The 20627-nt window shown below is 38.9% G+C and overlaps 1 protein-coding gene across 10 annotated transcripts in view; it reads right to left on the reverse strand.

Annotated features, from left to right (window-relative positions):
- Nucleotides 1–20627, reverse strand: part of LOC121285500 (lysine-specific demethylase 2B-like) — a 248035-nt gene that overhangs the window by 225339 nt on the left and 2069 nt on the right. The window contains exon 1 of one of the 10 annotated variants that reach the window (XM_041202004.1): nucleotides 3967–3987. The exons of the other annotated variants lie outside the window; for them this stretch is intronic. Coding sequence (XP_041057938.1) covers nucleotides 3967–3972 — 6 coding nt within the window. The 5' untranslated portion in view covers nucleotides 3973–3987. Of the gene's footprint in view, nucleotides 1–3966; nucleotides 3988–20627 lie in introns of those variants that run through there. 10 annotated transcript variants of the gene reach the window in all.

Consider the following 20627-nt stretch of genomic DNA (forward strand, 5'->3'; position numbering starts at 1 on the left):
GGGTTTGAGAAGTGCTGTCAAAGGAGCACTGGCAAGTTGCTGCAACGCATCTTGGAGATGATTTACACTATAGCTATGGTGTGCCCGTGGCGGAAGAAGGGAATGTTGAAGGTGGTGGACAGGATGCCAATCAAGCAAGCTGCTTTGTCTTGGACAGTGTCAAGCTTCTCGAGTGTTATTGGAGCTATACTCATCCAGGCAAGTGCACAGTATTCCTTTAATTCCAACTTGTGCACTGTAGATAGTGGACAAGCTTTGGGGAGTAAGGAGATGAGTTACTCACTGCAGAATTCCAGCCTCTGACCTGCTCTTATAGCCAGAATATTTATGTAGCTGTTCCGATTAAATTTCTGGTCAATGGTGATCCCCAGGATGATGATGGTGAGTGTCGTCTATGTCTTGCTGCATACGGACATGGACTGCTTTGATATCTGTATAGTTACAAATTGAACTGAACACTGCAATCACCAGCAAACATTCCCACTTCTGGCATTATGATGGCAGGAAGGTAATTGATGAGGCAGCCCTGAGGAACCCCTGTGGAGAAGTCCTGAGCCTGAGGTAGTTGGTCTCCAAAAACCACAACTATCTTCCTTTGTGCTATATATGACTCTAACCAATGGAGAGTTTCCCCCAATTCCCATCGACTTCAATTTTACTAAGGCTCCTTGATGCCACACTTGGCCAAATGCTGCCTTTGTGCCAAGGACAATCATTCTCACCTCACCTCTGGGATTCAGTTCTTGCCTGTAATGAGAACTAGAGCAAAGTAACACTGGTGGAATCAAACTGACTATCAGTGAGCAGGTTATTGGTTCTGCATGATACTGCTATCAACAACACCTTCCATAACTTTGGTGATGATTGAGAATAAACCAAAGAGGTAGTAATTGGTCACTTGGATTATGTTGCTTTTTATGGGCAGAATATAACAGGGCAATATTAAACATTATCGGATAGATGCCAGTATTGCAGCTGTACTAGAATAGCTTGGCTAGAGATGTTGCTAGTTCTGGAGCATGTCTTCAACACTACAGCTGTATTATTGTCAGTGCCCATAGCCATTGCTGTATCTTGTGCAGTCAGTATTTCTTGACATCACATGGAGTGAATCAAATTTGCTGAAGAGTGTAATCTGGGTGAATTTCAGGAGGCTAAAATGGAGCTTCCATGTGGCACTACTGGCTGAAGGTGCCTGCAAATGCTAGCACCTTATCTTTTGCACTCAGGTGCTAAGATCCACCATAATTGAACAAGGGGATGTTCATGGAATCTCTGCCTCCCATTAGTTGTTTAATTGTCCACCACCATTCAACAACTGGATGTGGCAGGAATACAGTGCTTTAATCTGATTCATTGGTTGTGTGAGCACTTAGCTCTGTCTATAGCCACACTCTTCTGTATTTAACATGCATGTAGTCCTGAGTTGTGGTTTCACCAGATTTGGCACCTCATTTTTAGGTACTCCTGGTGCTGCTCCTGGCATGCTCTTCTACTGACAACATTGAACCAAGGTTGATCTCCAGGCTTGATGGTAATGATGAAGTGAAGTATGTGCCATACCATGAGGTAATAGCTTGTGTTATAATACAATGTTGCTGTTGATGGCCCCAGCACTTCATGGATGCCCAATATTGAGGTGCTCAATCTGTTCTGAGTCAATACCATTTAGCATGGTGGTACACAACACAATGGAGGGTGTCCTCAGTGTGAAGATGGGACTTTATCTCCACGGTGAATTTGCAGTGGTTACTTCTACGTATACTTTCATGTATAAATAAATCTGTGGCAAGTAACTGGTGAGGACGAGGTCAAGTCGGGTTTTCCTTCGTGTTGATTCCCTTGCTACCTGCCATGACCCAGTCTGGTAGATATATCCTTCAAGACTTAGCCAGCTCGATCAGTAGCGGTTCTACCATGTCATTCATAGTGATGGACATTGAAGGCCCCACCCAGAGTACATTGGTTGCCCTTGCTGCCCTCAGTGTTGCTTCCAAGTGCTGTTCAACATGGACATTTACAAGGTAGATTTCAATTTCATAACAGTTTGTAGTTCATGAATTTGTCTTAACCACAAAATGGCCATAAATTTTGTTGTAAAATAGTAATAATTATAGAAATGTTTATTTTATTTATTTGCAAACATCAAAGCCAAATCATTTACCAATCAAAATATTGGATTATATCTTAAAGCTCTTCGGAAAATTTTCAGTAATGAAAGCTATTTACTAATACAAATGTATCTGTCAGGGAATAGTTTTGCTGGATTCATTTATATGAAACTGCATAATCAATATTCATGTATGACCATCATTTTCTTTTACAGAAGCTAAGAAACAAATCTAATTCTTTTCTTAAACAAAAAAGGTAGTTTTAAAATCATCACTTACTGGTACAGAACTTGAGTATTGTTGAAAAAAGACATGCTATTAAAGCTTTTAGTCTTGCACTAATCAAGACAGACCCAAGGATGCCAAATTTCAAAGGGAACAACAATTTATACTGCATAAAGAAAGGGGTGCTGATTGGTCAGCATGTCAGCTCTGAATGGTTGAGACGTTGCCATGGAAAATGCACCAGAGAGCTAGTGTCCCCTAATTCTTTTGTTTATTCAAAAAAAGGTGCAATGTCTGGCCATATTCATTTTGCCTGCAGAGGACAGGCCCCTCACAATCCCAAGTGTACTAAGAGTTACACAAACAATCAATTTAAGATTATCAGTTAGGCTCGCAATGTAGTTCACTTACACTTGCTAGCAGCTACAGGTATTAATATTCAGGGACCTGCCCTCTGCAGGCAAAAGAAATATGTCCAGACGTTGTGCCTTTTTTGAATAAACTAAAACATAGGGGCCAATAGCTCCCTGGTGCACTCACCATGGCAACATCGTAACCAATCAGAGCTAACTTGCCAACTAATCAGCACCCCTTTTCTCATACAGTATAAATTGTTGCTCTTTGAAATTTGGTATTCTTGCATCTGTCCTGATGAGTGCAAGACAAAAAGCTTCATCGACACGTTTCTTCCTTCAGAAATACTTTAAAAATTGTTTTCCACCCCATCCAGTTCCCATTTGCTGCTTCATTAACAGATGTCAGAGAATGGGGAATATGGGATCCTGTTATGATGGATCAGATGAAAGGGAATTACATGTCTATGTAATAACTGGCATTTCCTGGTGGCTAGTATTAGAGGCACTAACAATCCCCAGAAAGCTGGTTTCATATATATAAAATGCTGCAAAAATGTAAAGACCATTTGGACTGAAAAGTCAGACAGTACATTATCATGAAAAGTAACACAAATAAAATGTTAAAAAAAATAAACTACTTGGAGAGACCCAGGTCTCTGCAGATCTAAAACCAATTGCAAAAAAGTTCACAAGGGTGGCACTCGATAACTTATTTAATTCCACCTCGTCCCTCCAGCCAGTTTGGCTATGAACAAGATATTCAGTTTTATGAATTACGAAATCAGACCTGCAATCCATGACATCCACGTTAAATTTCCTCTACTTGATAGGGTCTTTTCTTTACTGACACAGCTTGATGACACACAGGCTTCTTCAGAAATGGTATCAATATTATTAGTTGACTATCTCAAAAAACATTGACTTTTAAATGATTCTACTTAATACCTGATCTGCCCTCCTGCCACACATTTGACAGTCCATCCAAAATGGCCTAGAATGGATGAAACACAATCCTAAATTGCAGCCATCTTGTGACTTAAACCCATGACTATCTGATTTAAGGATAGACATTCACCTATCTGTGGTACCGTGACAGCTTTAGATATATTTCTATTTAGCTATGGCACAGGATTAACTTTACCTTTTATAATTAACATCAAATTCAGGTTATGGACCTCATTAAAAACTGCCATCTTTCAAAGACTGGCTGTTAATGTGAAACTAATTTTCCTATGTGTTTATAGAAACCTCAGTTAGCCTACAAAATTACTCACCTTCATTTCTAGAGTGTCATCTTTCTTCAAGATAAAAGACCACTTACTTCCCATCACAGACTCGACATGAAAGTTCTTTCCCCTCTCCAGCCCTACATGAAGCAAGCGTGAAGACAGTGTAGGTTTTAAGGCAGCACAAACAACGATCCTTGATGGCCAACCTAGTTAATCAATTCACCTAGATACCATCAACCTCATTGGACCACTGATTTACACAATTGACAAGTTAGATCTCTTACCCTTAAACAGAGGTACCATCTTCTCACCTATCCTCAGCAAAGAACAAGCTTCCAAGATACAGTTCAGTATGCCATACTTTATGTGCCATAGGACCAAGCTGCATTAAGTACAATTTAAGATTGCTCCAAACTTGTAATTCATTTCATCTTCTGAATGTCCTGGTTTGCATTACAAAATGTATTCAAAGGTCTTCTCCACTATTTTAATGTAGTTCAATCTCCAAGTGCAAATAAATAAAAACAACCAAACTCTTTGTGCCAACACCGAAGCTAATTTCCTCCTATTTAACACTGTACAGTTTAGGTATGAAACCTTTTCTGGATGGCAATAAGGTATCCATAATCAAAGGGAGGAAACCTGACATATTCAGGCTTTTCCATGTTGCTCTGTCCAATGCATAATTTTTGTATGTGCTTTACAATAACAGATCTTTATGCTATAGGAGATAAATTGGTCAACACATAATATCAGAGAAACATATCTTCAACCATATAAAGTTTCTCAGAATTATTGCTGCCACATTTGCTTAGGTCTTGTGAATCACAGTGGATATCAGGAAACATACAGAGAAACTTCTCTTTCCAAGATCTCTAAAACTGTGTCAACTACAGTCCTACAACAGAATTTCAGAAGTATTTTTAAAACAAAAGGAAAAAAAAAACCTTGCATTTATAGTACCTTTCAGGACAAATTGGCAAGGCTATTAAAATAGCACACAGGATCCTTGTCTTTATAAATATAGGCAAAGTATAAAAGCTAGGTAAGTTATATGTTAAACCTTCATAAATCCCTGGTTTGGTCTCAGCTGAAGTCTGTGTCCAATTCTAGGCATTTACTTTAAGAAGGATGTCAATGCATTAAACATGGTGCATGTTGATCTATCAGAATGAAACCAGTGCTGAATAGCTTCAGTTACATTGAGACAGAGATTTGGTGGACCAAATTGCCTCCTTCTGTGCCATAAATGACTCAATGCCAACAGTGTCATGAAAATACAATAATTTTCATAATATTATTGTAATTTATTGTAAAGGTAGGTTAATAGTGGGGTTTGGTTTAGTTTCTGTATATAGGTGTGTTTGGGGATTTTAATTAAATTGCAGACAACTATTCTGGGTGCTTTGATGCATCAGAAGGGAAACTAGGTTTGAAATGCTAAATATGTAAACATGGCTGAAGTTTTAGAATGTGAAGTGTGAAGAACATTTACATTGTTAAATAAACCAGAGTTGTGAATTTCAGAAATGGTAAGGCATTACACCTAGCCAACAGAAGCTAAGCCAAACAGTGTGTTTATTTTTCCCAAAGATTACTGATAAAATGAGTACTATGAAAGATTTATATTATCAAAAATGTGAAGTTGCAAAGAGATATTGGAACAATGAGATTTACATTAAAAAGGGCAAAACCTGTATAAAGGATGTGAGGTCACATGTAAGAAGGCAGTATTCTAAGATCCAACAAGTATGAAAAGCCTCCAGCCTCTATATACTTAGCTGCTGTCTCCAGGATCCGAAGCTAAGAGAATTAATTTTAAATATCACTGTCCAGGATATTGTGTGCTTTGCCTGGGTCTGTTGAAATCTATGTTGTTTTACTGTTGCCTTTACAGAGGTGTAACTGGGAGCTAGATTAATTTGGGGAGCTAGGGGTTATTGTAGTAGTAATTTGAAGACCAATGTATGTGCTTAAAATCTTTTCTTCTGTTAATAAATGTTTAATTTAGTTTTGTAAAAAAACCTCTCAGACTTTGTGGTTTTATTACTACTGAATTCAAGGCACGCATCTCAAAATAAAAATGCAAATTGCAAAAACATTTGTGCAGCTGTTTCAAGTAGCCTCTGGGATTTTAGCGGTTCAGCATTTTCCATCCACTGTGCCATAACAAAAGTGGGGGCTTTTTGCAAAATATGTTTGAAATTCCTTGATTGGATTGGGTTACAAAAAAGTATCTAAGGGTAAGCTAACAGAGTTGGTGGATAGGTTGCAGTTAAGCTCACCTGTAGGTGCAAAGAAAGCAGACATAATTGAAGTGATAGCACAGCATTTAAAGTTGGAAGCAATACCTGACACTAGTGAGTCACAGCTAGAGGTTGTGAGACTGCAATTAGAAATTAAGAGACTTGAATTTGAAAAAGCAAAGAAACCGAGAAAACTGGTACTAGAGGCAGCAGAAAAAGAAAGGGAAAACGTGAGATTATTTCAAAAGAAATGGAAATGTGAAAACTTGATCTCCAGAGGGAAAAGTTAGCAATGGAAGAGAGAATGAAGGAAAGAGATAGAGAGCACTGGCTTAAAAAGCTGGATTTTAAAAAGGAGACATCAGATGCTAAGGAAAGTTCTGACGGTGAGAAAACTTTTAACCTAAAACCTAGCAGGTTTAAATTTGTATAAGTTCTTATGAAGTTTGAGGAAAGAAATGTTGAAGTATTCTTTATTTCACAGATGAAATGGCCATAGGAAAACCAGACATTTGTTACAATCCAGGTTGGTGGGTAGAGCACATGAGGTTTATGCTTCACTGTCAGAAGAAATGTTGGTGAACTGTGAATCCGTAAAAAAGATTATTTTGAATGCATTTGAGTTGGTTCCTGAGACATATAGACAGAAATTTAGGAATATGAGAAAACAGCCTGGGCAAACTTATATTGAGTTTGAGAGAATAAAACAAAGTAATTTTGACTGGTGGATATAGGCATTAAAGATAGAGATGACATATCCAGCTCATACAGAAGTAATTCTTTTGGAAGAATTTAAAGATTCAATTCCTTCAGGAATGAGAACGCATGTGGAGGAACAAAGGGGTAAAATGGTAATACAGGCAGCAGAGATAGCCAATAATTATGAGTTAGCTCATAGAGCTAAATGTTTTTGTCGTCACCCTTTTAAATCAGAGAAGGATAGATAGTGGGAAGGTGAAAGGAAGGTGGGTAGTCAGGGGAGAGGAGTAGGTGGAAATTTGCAGGAAGTTTTTACTCAGACTAAAAAGGAAGGTGCTGAAGGTAGAAGTGACACTGGAAAATTGAGGTGTTTTCATTGTAATAAATTTGGACACACGGAGTCAGTGTGTTGGAAATTACAGGGAAAATCTGATGGGATTATTGGATTGCAGAAAAGTTCTAGAGGTAAAAGTACTGTGGGTTCTGAGGTTCAGGCACGGGAAAAAGCAGTGGTTTGTGTAAAGGTAAAACAGGAAGAAGCAGTGATAGGTAAAGATGTGGGAATGTGTTCACAATTTACCCAAGGGAGTTCTGAGGAGCAGGTTGCTGAAATGTTTAAAGATTTCATATGTGAAGGGAAAATCTTTCCATGTGTATAGGGTGGAGGGAGTAGGTAAAACTGTTAACATTTTAAGAGACATGGGCTAGTCAATGTTGTGGGATAGTGACATTTGTTGTTCAGAGGGAATATTGCAAGAACAGGTGATAATAAGTAGGGTCCATGGAATGCTAAACCTATCCCCTTGTGGAAGGTAAGTTTAAGAGTAAGTGAAAAACAGGTGAGATGTTTGTTGGAGTAGTGGAAAAATTACCCATTGCAGGTTTTCCATTTATTTTGCATACTGATATAGCTGGGTCACAGATGTGGGTGATGTCTATGCTAGTTGAGCAGCTTGTAGAAGTATTTTCAACAGAAGTGCTGCAGAGAGAGCATCCTGGATTGTTTCCAGATTGTGAGATAACAAGATCACAGGCTCACAAGTTGAAACAAGAAGAACAGGAATGTAAAAGGCAAGAAGATGTGCAAGTCCAATTAGCTGATAACATTGTTCAGGAAGAAAGAACGGAGAATGCAGCTGAGGTGTTTAGCTCAAGGCAAACGCCTTGGTAGAGTTACAGAAAAAGGATATGCAATTAAGACAGTTATATCAGGCAGCTTACTCAGAAACAGAGGCAGAATGCATTCCATAATGTTATTACCTTAAGGGTAATGTTTTAATCAGAAAATGGTGGCCTTGTGTTTCAGCAGATGAAAGCAGGAGGGAAGTGCATCAGATTGTTATACCATTTGGATATAGAAATGAGATTCTGAGGAAAGCTCATGAAATTCCAATGAGGCGACACTGAGGAATTAGAAAGACACAGGTGAAAATACAAAAACATTTTTATTGGCCTGGATTGCATAGAGGTGTCGTCAAATTCTGTAGAACATGTCACACATGTCAGATGATAGGAATACTATAAGCAGTGATTCAGCTAGCGCCTTTTATTCCAATTCTAGCATTTGAAGAATTTTTACCAGGGTCAATGACTGATTCTGTAGGGCACCTCCCTAAGACTAAAAGGTGACACTACTGACAATAATGGATGTGTCTACAAGGTTTCCTGAAACAATACCTTTGAGAAATATTACAACAGAGGGAATTGTGGAAGGGTTGACTAAGATATGGTTTACCAAAGGAAATACAATCAGATCAGGGTTCAAATTTCATGTCATGCTGTTTAAGGAAGTAATGAACAGTTTGGGGTTAGAACAGTTTAAGTCAACAGTTTACCATCCTGAGTCACGAGAGGCTTTGGAAAGATTGCATCAAACTTTAAAAACTATGATGAGGGCGTTTGGTCAGGATTATCCACAGGATTGGGTTAGGGAATTTCATTCTTGCTATTTGCTATTAGGGATGCTCCTAATGCATCGACTGGTTTTTAGTCCTTTTGAACTAGTTTATGGTCATGAGGTAAGAGGACCACTGGAATTGATTCATGAGAAATTGGTGAGTCAAAATTCAGAAACTACTCTCCTGGATTATGTATCAAACTTCAGAGAGAGATTGGACAGAGCATGTGAGTTACCTAGGGAACATTAAAAGATATCGCAGCAAGTGAAGAAAGTGAAGGCAGACAGGAAAGCTCTAGTTCGTAGTTCTGTTGCTTGGGAAAACGTGCTAGTTCTGTTACCAGTACTGGGTGATTTGTTAAAGGCAAGGTTTAGTGGGCCTTACACGATTGAAAAGAAACTGAGTGAAGTAAATTATTTAAAAAATACTCCAGGTAGAAGAAAGCAGAGGCTGTGTCATGTAAATGTGCTTAGAAAGTACTTTGAAAGGGAAGAGGACCAAAAGGTGGTGTAAGTGGTGGTAGAATGAGAAAGAGGTAGAAATGCAGGATTCTGAAATTGATTTTCCTCTACTTAAATTGGAAAATGAGGTTGTACTTGAAAATTTAAATGTAATATTGAGTTACCTTCCAGACAAGTGTCAAAGTGATTTGCAGAAGCTATTGCAGTCACGCAAAGCTATTTGTGGGAATAAGCTGGGAGGACAAATTTAGCTATACATGATGTATGTGTAGGAGTTTCATCTTCGATAAGGCAACATCATTATAGATTGAATCCGAAAAGGTTATCACAAGTTCAGAAAGAAATTGAATTCATGCTTCAAAATTACATCATTGAGTCTCGTTGCAGTAACTGGAGTTCACCTATTGTACTAGTACCGAAACCAGATGGAACACAAAGACTGTGTGTAGACTATCGAAAGGTGAATGCGGTGACAAAAGTGGATTCATATCCTTTGGTTGTAAGTGGGACAATCAAAATTTATTACCAAGATTTCTTCCTAAGAGGATATTGGCAAGCACTGTTATCGGAGTGAGCAAAGGAGATATCGGCTTTTGTGACGCCAGATGGACTATATTGGTTTAAAGTCATGCCATCTGGTATGAGAAATGCACCTGCAACATTTCAAAGACTGATAAATAAAGTAATTGCAGGACTGAGCAATTGTGCTGTTTATATTAACAACTTGATAGTTTTCAGTCAAACATTGGAAGAGCATTTACAATATCCAGAAGAGTTACTTAATCGATTACAAGAAGCTAACTTGGTGATGAACGTGGCTAAAAGTGAATTTGCAAAAGCGTGCGTTAAATATCTAGGCCATACCATTGAACATGGTAAGGTGGCTCCAGGAGATGTGAAAGTCAAGGCTATCATGGATTTCACTGTGCCTGCAACAAAACAAGAAGTTTTGAGAATTCTGGGCATGAGTGGGGTTTTGCGGAAATTTGTAACAAATTTTAGCAGTGTGGTTGCTCCATTGACTGAACTATTAAAAAACAAGAAGTTTCAATGGACACAGGAGTGTCAGAAGGGATGTGAGAGTTTGAAAACTGTACTGACTATGACACCAGTTTTGGCAGTACCCAATTATGCCAAGCAATTCAAGTTGGCCTTTGACGCAAGCAATATAGACATTGGAGCCAGATTGTTAAAAGAAGATGACACTGGAATTGAGAAACCGATAGGATATTTTTCATGGATATTGAATATACAATAGAGAAGATATTCAATGATCGAAAAGGAGACTCTGGGTCTAGCGTTAGCATTGCAGCATTTTGAGATTTAGATTGCAAACAATTCATCAGAAACAATTGTTTATACAGATCACAATCCTTTAAAGTTTCTGGACAAATTTTGAGACAAAAGTGCAAGGCTATTCAGATGGAATTTATTACTACAACCATTTAATACACATATTATACATGTGGCTGGATGAGAAAATCTGATTGCAGATGCACTGACATGAGTCTGAAGCTGAAAGGGAAAATTGGACATTTAAAAACCTGGACACTGGACTGGAATGATTTCTGTTGGTATGAAGGATTTAGTAATATATTGTCATGTTAATGCATGCATCTGGTAATGTAATAGTGTGAGTATATATATAAGTATAGAAGGTCATGTAAGATAGGTTAAGAAAATGAAGCCACCTTTTTAATTATGACGGTTCATTTTCCAGTAAGGAGGGGGGTGTCATGAAAATACCATAATTTTCATAATATTGTCATTTATTGTAAAGGTAGGTTAATAGTGGGGTTTGGATTAGTTTCTATGTACAGGTATGTTTGGGGGTTTTAATTGAATTGCAGACAGCTAGTCTGGGTGCTTTGATGTATCAGAAGGGAAACTAGATTTGAAATGCTAAATACATAAACATGGCTTAATTTTTAGCATGTGAAGTGTGGAGAAAATTTGCATTTTTATATAAACCAGAGTCGTGAGTTTCAAAGAGATGATAAAGGTGTTACACCTAGTCATTAGAGGCTAAACCAAACAGTGTGTTATTTTTTCCCAAAGATTACTGATAAAATGAGTACTATGAAAGATTTATGTTATGGAAAAGTAAAATTGCAAAGATATATTGGAACAATGGGGTTTACATTAAAAAGGGAAAAACCTGTATAAAGGAGATGAGGTTATGTGTATGAAGGCAGCATTCTAAGGTCCAACAAGTGTGAAAAGCCTCCAGCCTGTATGTACCAAGCTGCTGTCTCCAGGATCCGAAGCTAAGTATTGTGTGCTTTGCTGAGGTCTGTTGAAATCTATGTTGTTTACTGTTACCTTAACGGAGGTGTAATTGGGAGCTAGATTAATTAGAGGAGCTAGGAGTTATCATAGTAGTAATTTGTAGACCTATGTATGTGATTAAAATCTTTTCTTCTATTAATAAATATTTAATTTAGTTTTGTAAAAAACCTCTCAGACTTGGTGATCTTATTACTACTGAATTCAAGGCATGCATCTTGAAATAAAAATACAAATAGCAAAAACTGTTGTAGCAGCTGTTTCAAGTTTCCCTCTGGGATTTTAGCAGCTTAGCGTTTACCATCTGCTGTGCCATAACCAAGAGGCTGGGATTGTTCTTCATACAGCAGAGAAAGTTATGGAGATAGAAAATTATGAAGGGTAAAAAGGAAGAAACTGTTTCCACTGGCAGGAGGATTGGTAACCAGTGGACACAGGATTTAAAACGATTGGTAGAAGAGCCAGAGATGAAATGAGGAGAAATTTCTCTACGCACTAAGTTGTTATAATCTGGAATGAACTGCTTGAAAGGGTGGTTGAAGCTGATTCAGTGATAATTCTCAAAAGAAAATTTTATATATACTTGACAAAATATTGGAAAGAGCAGGGAAATGGAATTTATTGGATTGCTCTTCCATAGAGCCTGTACAGGCATGATGGCCAGCACAGCCGCCTTCTGTGCTGTATGACTATGTATGATTCACATCCACAGAACATCCCAAACTGCTTCACAGCCTTGAAAGTAGTCACAGTTGATAAGCAAACATGGCAGCCAATTTATGCACGCAAGGTCCCACTTAAATGACCAGATAATCTGTTTTGAGTTATGAAGGATGAAGAAAAAATGTTGGCTAGTACCCTGGGAGTACCCACTTGCCCTTGTTGAAAGGTTATTAAGCAATATATTTCTAAACATGATTGTTTGAGAGGAATCATGTAATTGGATCTTGACCTGCTCAACCGGTGTTGTGCTGAAAAGGATGTCTAAGACTGATGCTATATCTGCATGGCATGGAGTCAGGAATGTATTCCTCCTGGTTAGTTTACATTTCCAGCAACGACTGTGCTATTTGTACAGACTGACACCTATTGATTTTAGATATGGCTTTTCAAAATAGCCCAAATTATGGCTCTCCACGCCTGTAAAACAGTCAATGTCAGCTAATTGAGGGAGTTAATTACTTGTTCATGGAAGGATTTCAGTATAATTTATATCAAAATATTGATCATAAATTCAATTCAGCTCAAGGGGGTTAAATCAATGTCACATGCTTCTTGAAAATGCAATTTAGAATTCAGACGAAGCACGTATTCAGATTGTTTGAGACAATGAAAATTTATAGAAAAGCATCCCAGTAAACATCAAAGCCTATTATTTTAAATAGTCCATTCAACTGTGTGGGGGTACAAGCAGGAAACCCTCATCCAAACCAGTTTAGCACCCATCCGGCCAATCCCTGGACACAGAAATCCAGAATGGACCCAAAGGCCTAATCTTTGCTTTGTCTCCAGCTCACATACAAGACAAAGCAGATAACACAACGAAGGACAACCTTCAAGATGTGAAAGTGAAATCAAATCTAAAGTGAGAATTCTTTCCCAGATTTAGAGAATTTTCTGGTCAGCAGAGTGCATTTAGCCTGCCAACACTGCATACTTCAGATTAAAAACACATATGATATTAGCATTGAGGTGTATTCAATAGAAAGCCGCTGCTTTAGCTGAGCCATTCAGAAGTGAAATGTGATTATTTCAAAATAGGGGTAAACTTGTTCCTCCTAATTATGTAGAAAAATGGATTTGCTATCATGTATAGCACATATAAAACCATTTTTATAGTAACATCCCTAACAACTTCAAATATCGAACTGTGCCAGCCTCTGTTTCATGGTTTTAGTATTTATTCTGTTATGTTACAGTAGTGTCAGTGCTGGCTTACCACTAAAAAGAATAACACAACTTGTATTTATATAGCGCCTTTAACATAATAAAACATCCCAAGATGCTTCACAAAGCATTATAAAGCAAAATTTGACACCTTTAAGATTAAGATAATAAAATAAAATCTGACACTAACAATCTTTTCAGTTTACTTCAAATAACTTTTGTGAAATATTTAATCTTTGTTGTCAGGCCAATAAAATTTATACACTGTTTATAAAATATCTTCTCTAACCATATACCCTATATTTAAACAAAGATACTGTAAAAGGAGAATGGATGTGATCAAGGCATTAGTATAAATTCTTGTGTATTAGTCTAAAGGTAGAGGTGGTCTTAGGGTGCAGTGGGTAGCACCCCTGCCTCTGAGCCAGAAGCTCCAGGTTCAAGCCCCACTCCTGGATTTGATAGCGATGGAAGGTATGTTCTTAATTTGACCAAACAAGTTGGTTATTCACCTCTAAATCCTTCCAATCCACCTATGACAGGAGGTAAGAGTGGAAAATGTCCTGGTCAGCCTTGATGTGGAGTGGCATCCCTCATGCTATAGCTTCTGGCAACAGACGAGTGATCTGTTCCAGGAAAAACTAGCTATGTCTTCCTCATACACTACTAGGCAAAGGAAGAGAATAGAAGCACGTGAAAAATTTAATTTCCATGATGAAAATAAAATCTTAATACAAAGACTAATCCTGTACAGCAAGCTCCAATACATTTAATGTACCATTTTAAATATTTTACAGCTGCACAGTTGTCAGACATAAAAAGTCAAATTTTTGCAGACTGAACAATAAAGTAGACTAAATCAGAAATTTAAATAAAAGGTTTGATAGTTTTCAGATGAAGGAAGAGTGCAACATCCTTTACTGTTAAGAGCTATAAATAGTATTTATAATGAAATGATAAATTAGAAGGCAACTTGATCTTGAAGGAAATGAATCTTTGAAGGATGCTTAATATGAAAGAATTAAAGGCATAAAAAGTGTCAGTATTGAGATAGAGAGCTGAAAGATCAAAAACCTGATTTTAATTGGGATACTGAATAAGGAAAATTAAACAAAATTAATGCATGCATTGGGTGGGGGTGGGGGTGAGGGGTGAGTGGGGGAGAAGAGTGAAGAGAAAGAGACAACAGTGCAGTGGCAATATTGCTGGACTAGTAAGCTCGAGGTCCAGGCTAATGTTCTGGTGACATGGGTTCAAATCCCACAATGGCAACTGGTAGAATTTAAATTCAATTCATACACCTGGAATATAAAGCTAATCTAGTCTCAGTAATGGTGACCATGATAACTATCACCAATTGTTGTAAAGATCCATCTGGTTCATTAATGCCCTTTGGGGAAGGAAACCTGCCATTCATACCCGCTCTAGCCTACCTGTGACTCCAGACCCACAGCAATATGGCCGACTCTTAATTGCCTTTTGAAATGGCCTCACAAGCCACTGGATTCAAGTGCAATTAAGGAAGGCAACAAATTCTGGTCTTGTCAGCAACGTCCACATCCCATGAAATAAAAAAAGTGGAAGTGGAACTATAAATTCAGACAATAAGACGAAAACAGCCCTCTTAGTCTTAGAGAATTTTGATAAAGTTTTGTTAGAAAACCTATGGGAAAGTGAAAAAGCAGTATTATTCATATTTAAAGATAAATCTAATAGTAACATGAATCCAAAATTATTAGATTTGAATATAAAGTCTTTTCAAAGACTATGGTGGATCAATTAACTGCAGATCAAATGGCATTAGCTGAGAGGAATATTAGAGTTCAATTATGACTCCTTTGTGTCAGTTTGACTCCGTTAGTGGCACTCTCAACTCTACAAGACTTGAACATACAATCTAGATCGACACACCAATGTATTTCTGAGGAAGTGCTGTACAGTTGGAAGTGCCATTTTTAGGCGAGATGTGAAAAACGAAACAGCATATACATGGTTGCATGGATATTAAATATCCCATGGCACTATTTGAAGAGGAGAGTTTTGGTTTCCCAGTGAATATTCCTTCCTCAAATGCACCAAAAACAAATTATTTGTTCATTGTGGGATCTTGTGCACAAACTGGCTGAAGTGTTTGCCTACAAAACAACAATGATTACACTTCAAAAGTATCTCATTGATTGAAAAGTATTTTGGAAATACTGAGGATGCCATAAAGTGCTAGTTCTTTCTTTCCCAAATGCCCAGTGGATTATGATACCACCCTGTGTCATAATATATAACAAGACTCAGGACTCGAATGTTGACCACACCATTCTTCTCAAACGCTCCTCTGTTATCCAGCTAGGTGGGACTAACCTTGCCTAGTCTCATTCTTATTTATTCAGTCTTAGCCAGCAAATCAAAGGAACAGCTTCTTTTCCACAATTGCACCATTACCTCTGGTTTCTCTTAAGGGTCGATCCTTGGCCCCCTCATATTTCTCAACCACCCCTCAGTGACATCATCCAAAAACACGGCATAAAATTCCACATCAACATCCAGTTTTACCTCATCACCATCTTTCCTGATCCCTGCACTATCTCTGAATCTTCACACTACTAGTCAAACATCCAATACTGGATCAGCAAAAATTTCCTTCAACTAAATACTGGGAAGAAGAAAGCCATTGCCTTCAGATCTCATCATATTCACCATTGCTACCTTAACCACCAATTCTATCCACTTCCCTGACAAGTATCTAAGGTTGAACCAGATATAATCTGAGATGAGCTTCTGACCACATCCTTGCCATTACAAAGACTGCCTATTTCCATCTCCATAACATCATCCAACTTCATCACTCCTCAGCTCATCTGTTGTTGAAAGCTTCATTATGCCTTTGTTATTTCTAGATTTGGCTATTCCAATATATTTCTGGCTGGCTTCCCATCACGCATAAACTTATGTTTGTACAAAACTCTGACCCTGTATTCCAAATCACATCAAGTCCCAATCACTCATCACCCTACTCACTGATCTACATTGGTCCCTGGATAAGCAATGCCACAATCTTAAAATTCTCACCTTTGTTTTCAAATCCCTCCATAGCCTTGCCCCTCCCATCTCCTCTAGCCCAATAACGCTCTGGAATATCTGCATCTCCAATTCTGGCCTCCTGCACATCCCTGATTCCACCTTTCAGCAGCCCATTCCATCAGCTATCAAGACCCTAAGCTCTTGAATTACATCCATAAACTTCTCTGCCTCTCTAATTCTCTTTCCTCCTTTAAGACGCTTTTTAAAACCTACTTCTGACTAAAATCTCCTTATTTGGCTTGGTGTCAAATTTTGTTTGATAACACTCCCATGAAGCTCCTTGACACCTTTTGCTATGTTAAAGATGGTAAATAAATGAAGATAGCTCTTGTTACGGGTTTGACTCCCAACCTGCGAGGAATTGGTTAATTTGGTCGGGGTAGTGACAATGCAATCGATTTCAGTGTTAATGGATTTTGGACAAATAAAGAATTGTCACCTCGTGTTCCTACAGTCAATACAACTTAGAGGACATCTGTGAGGATCTCAAGCCAAGACATGTTTAATAGCATCAGGATTATTACAAATACATTTTGGAAAAAACAATTTCCCCCTAGAATTGCAGGCCAGTGCCTCTGCCCATTTACGTTGTGCCTCTGTTAATGGTCTAAGGTAACCAATGAAATCATTATCTCACCAAATCAGGAGATCGTGTTGAATCACCATACTTGATCAAGTATGGAGTTCTCTAATGTTTTTGATCTCTCCATAGTTTTATTATATCATGCTATTTTCCTATTTGGCCCTTTCTTCTTTCAAGATCTGTGTTTTGAGTTTCCTCAGTTCTTGCTTTTCCACAATTTGTTTCAGAAACCAGCACAGGAGACAAAAATAATTGCTGGGATAGAATGGAAGCTGTAAAATAAATTAGAGGTCCTGTGAAGAGAACTTGAATCCAATAAGAATGCAGAGAAATGACCAATTATTTTTTTAAAAAACAGGTCAAAAATAGGGAAAAGGAAAATCTGACAATTGAAGGGTTTTGTTTTTACATGCAATTTGATTGATCAATATAGTCTCAGAACAATCAGGTGTTAAAAATACTTGATAAAAGTTTCATTTCAAAACTGTTACACTGAAATTGAGAAGCATTTAATATTTAATATAGATGTTGCACATTGTGTTCTCATGGACATGAAAAAATAATTAAAGTTTAGTTGAAGAGAAGAAAGCCCCAATTTCACATTACATCAGTTGCAGTAAGCAGAAGTTTCCTACGACAATAGTTTTTTGGCAGCAAAGTATTCCAAAGTAAGTTGCCCCTTTTTTTATTCATTCATAGTATGTGGGCTTCGCTGGCTGGGCCAGCATCTATTGCCCATCCCTAATTGCCTTTGAGATGGTGGTGGTGAGCTGCCTTCTTGAACCATTGCAGTCCATGTGGTGTAAGTATACCCACAGTGCTGTTAGGGAGTTCCAGGATTTTAACCCAGCGATATATTTCCAAGTCAGGATGGTGAGTGACTTGGAGGGGAACTTCCAGGTGGTGGTGTTCCCATCTATCTGCTGCCCTGGTCCTTCTAGATGGTAGTGGTCATGGGTTTGGAAGGTGCTGTCAAAGGAGCCTTGGTGAATTCCTGCAGTGCATCCTGTAGATAGTACACACTGCTGTTAGTGTGTGTCGGTGATGGAGGGAGTGAATGTTTGTGGATGTGGTGCCAATCAGGCAGGCTGCTTTGTCCTGGATGATGTCAAGCTTCTTGACTGTTGTGGGAGCTGCACTCATCCAGGCAAGTGGAGAGTATCCATCACACTCCTGACTTGTGCCTTGTAGATGGTGGACAGGCTTTGGGGAGTCAGGAGGTGAGTTACTCGTCACAGGATTCCTAGCCCCTGATCTGCTCTTGTAGCCACAGTATTTATATGGCTAGTCCAGTTCAGTTTCTGGTCAATGGTAAACCCCAGGATGTTGATAGTGGGGGATTCAGCGATGGTAATGCTATTGAACGTCAAGGGGCGATGGTTGGATTCTCTCTTGTTGGAGATGGATATTGCCTGACACTTGTGTGGCACGAATATTACTTGCCACTTGTCAGCCCAAGCCTGGATATTGTCCAGGTCTTGCTGCATTTGGCCATGGACTGCTTCAGTATCTGAGGAGTCGTGAATGGTGCTGAACATCGTGTAATCATCAGCGAACATCCCCACTTTTGACCTTATGATGGAAGGAAGGTCATTGATGAAGCAGCTGAAGATGGTTGGGCCGAGGACACTACCTGACGAACTCTTGCCATGATGTCCTGGAGCTGAAATGACTAACCTTCAACAACGACAACCATCTTCCTTTGTACTAGGTATGACTCCAACCAGCGGAGAGTTTTCCCCCGATTCCCATTGACTCCAGTTTTGCTAGGGCTCCTTGATGCCACACTCGGTCAAATGCGGCCTTGATGTCAAGGGCAGTCACTTAAGGGGTTCAGCTCTTTTGTCCATATTTGAACTAAGGCGGTGATGAGGTCAGGAGTTGAGTGGCCCTGGCAGAACCCAAACTGGGCGTCAGTGAGTAGGTTATTGCTAAGCAGGTGCTGCTTGATAGCACTGTTGATGACCCCTTGGAGAGTAGATTGATGGGGCAGTAATTGGCCGGGTTGGATTTGTCCTGATTTTTTTGTACAGGGCATACCTGGGCAATTTTCCCCGTAGCCAGGCAGTGCCAATGTTGTAGCTGCACTGGAACAACTTGGCTAGGAGCACGGCTAGTTCTGGAGCACAAGTCTTCAGCACTATTGCCAGAATATTGTCATGGCCCATTGCCATTGCAGTGTCCAGTGCTTTCAGTCGTTTCTGATATCACGTGGAGTGAATTGAATTGGCTGAAAACTGGCATGTGATGCTGGGGTCCTCCGGAGGAGGCTAAGATGGATGATCCACTCAGCACTTCAGGCTGAAGATTGCAGCAAATGCATCAGTCTTATCTTTTGCACTGACGTACTGGGATCCTCGATCATTGAGCATGGGGATATTTGTGGAGCCTCCTCCTCCAGAGAGTTGTTTAATTGTCCACCACCATTCACAACTGGATTTGGCAGGACAGCAGAGCTTAGATCTGATCCGTTGGTTGTGGGATCGCTTAGCTCTGCCTATCACGCTGCTTATAATCACTTGCCTATAATCTTTTCCTTGTAAACACTCTATGTTGCTTCATGCTCCCTAATTCCTCATATTCCACTTCCACCAGAATGCCCCCTGACAGGAGATTTTTAGACATCTGCCAAGGGTAACTCGAATTTCAGATTCTTCCTGGCATCCTCAGGATCAAAGGTAGAGAGTACTGCACAATGCCACAGTGAGTTATGAGTATCCATGCTAAAGTATTTCAAGCCTTTCTTCATATTTGCATTTCCTCATTCCAGGCAATACTCCAGTGAACTGCACTGCACCTTTTTCTAAAACCTCAACATCTTTCTTTTTGCATAGAGCTCAATGCCACTAATCATTATCTCTTAGCCTTTAAATTCTATAATTTCTATGATAAAATCTAACCTTTTTAATCTACCCGAGGTGCTTCTTTTAATGTCACAGTAAAGGAACCCCAGATCTTTGCTGTTTCATAATAAAGAGCAATTGGACTCAAATTATAATTAGTGCTTTTTTAAAAATAAAAATTCTCTCACAATTACTGACAATGTACTCTGTTTCCCATCACATCAGCAGTGTTTTGCAACTACTTTTGGTTTTTCTAAAGAATTAGCTATGCGTCATATTTTGGTATTTTGTCAGTTGTGACACCACTTCCTCTCGGCCTTGATCAGGGACATACACAGTGAACAGAAGTGGCCATAGGACCATGGGAATCTCCTTGTTCTTCAGATAGTACCTTGAGACCTTTTACATCCGCCTGAACATGCAGGCATAGCTAGGTGTATATTTCATACTCTTACAGTAATATAATGTAGCCCTATTTGTTTTCCCTACATTCAACGCATACTGCTTGTGCATCTTTAACGAGTGATCCCTTGGGTCTCTTTCTTAGATACCTTTACTTTACTCTGCATTTGTGATGGCGTAACAAGCTAGAAGTTTTTCTAACCTCAAGTTCATGAGATTGCACTTGCCCACATGAAGTGACATTGCCACCCATAAGACCATTCATCTAAACTCATCTAAATAGTCCTGCAGTCTATCCATCTGATCTGAATAACTAACATCCAGGT

Source organism: Carcharodon carcharias, chromosome 13 (assembly GCF_017639515.1).
Source record: "Carcharodon carcharias isolate sCarCar2 chromosome 13, sCarCar2.pri, whole genome shotgun sequence".
Classification (NCBI taxonomy): domain Eukaryota; kingdom Metazoa; phylum Chordata; class Chondrichthyes; order Lamniformes; family Lamnidae; genus Carcharodon; species Carcharodon carcharias.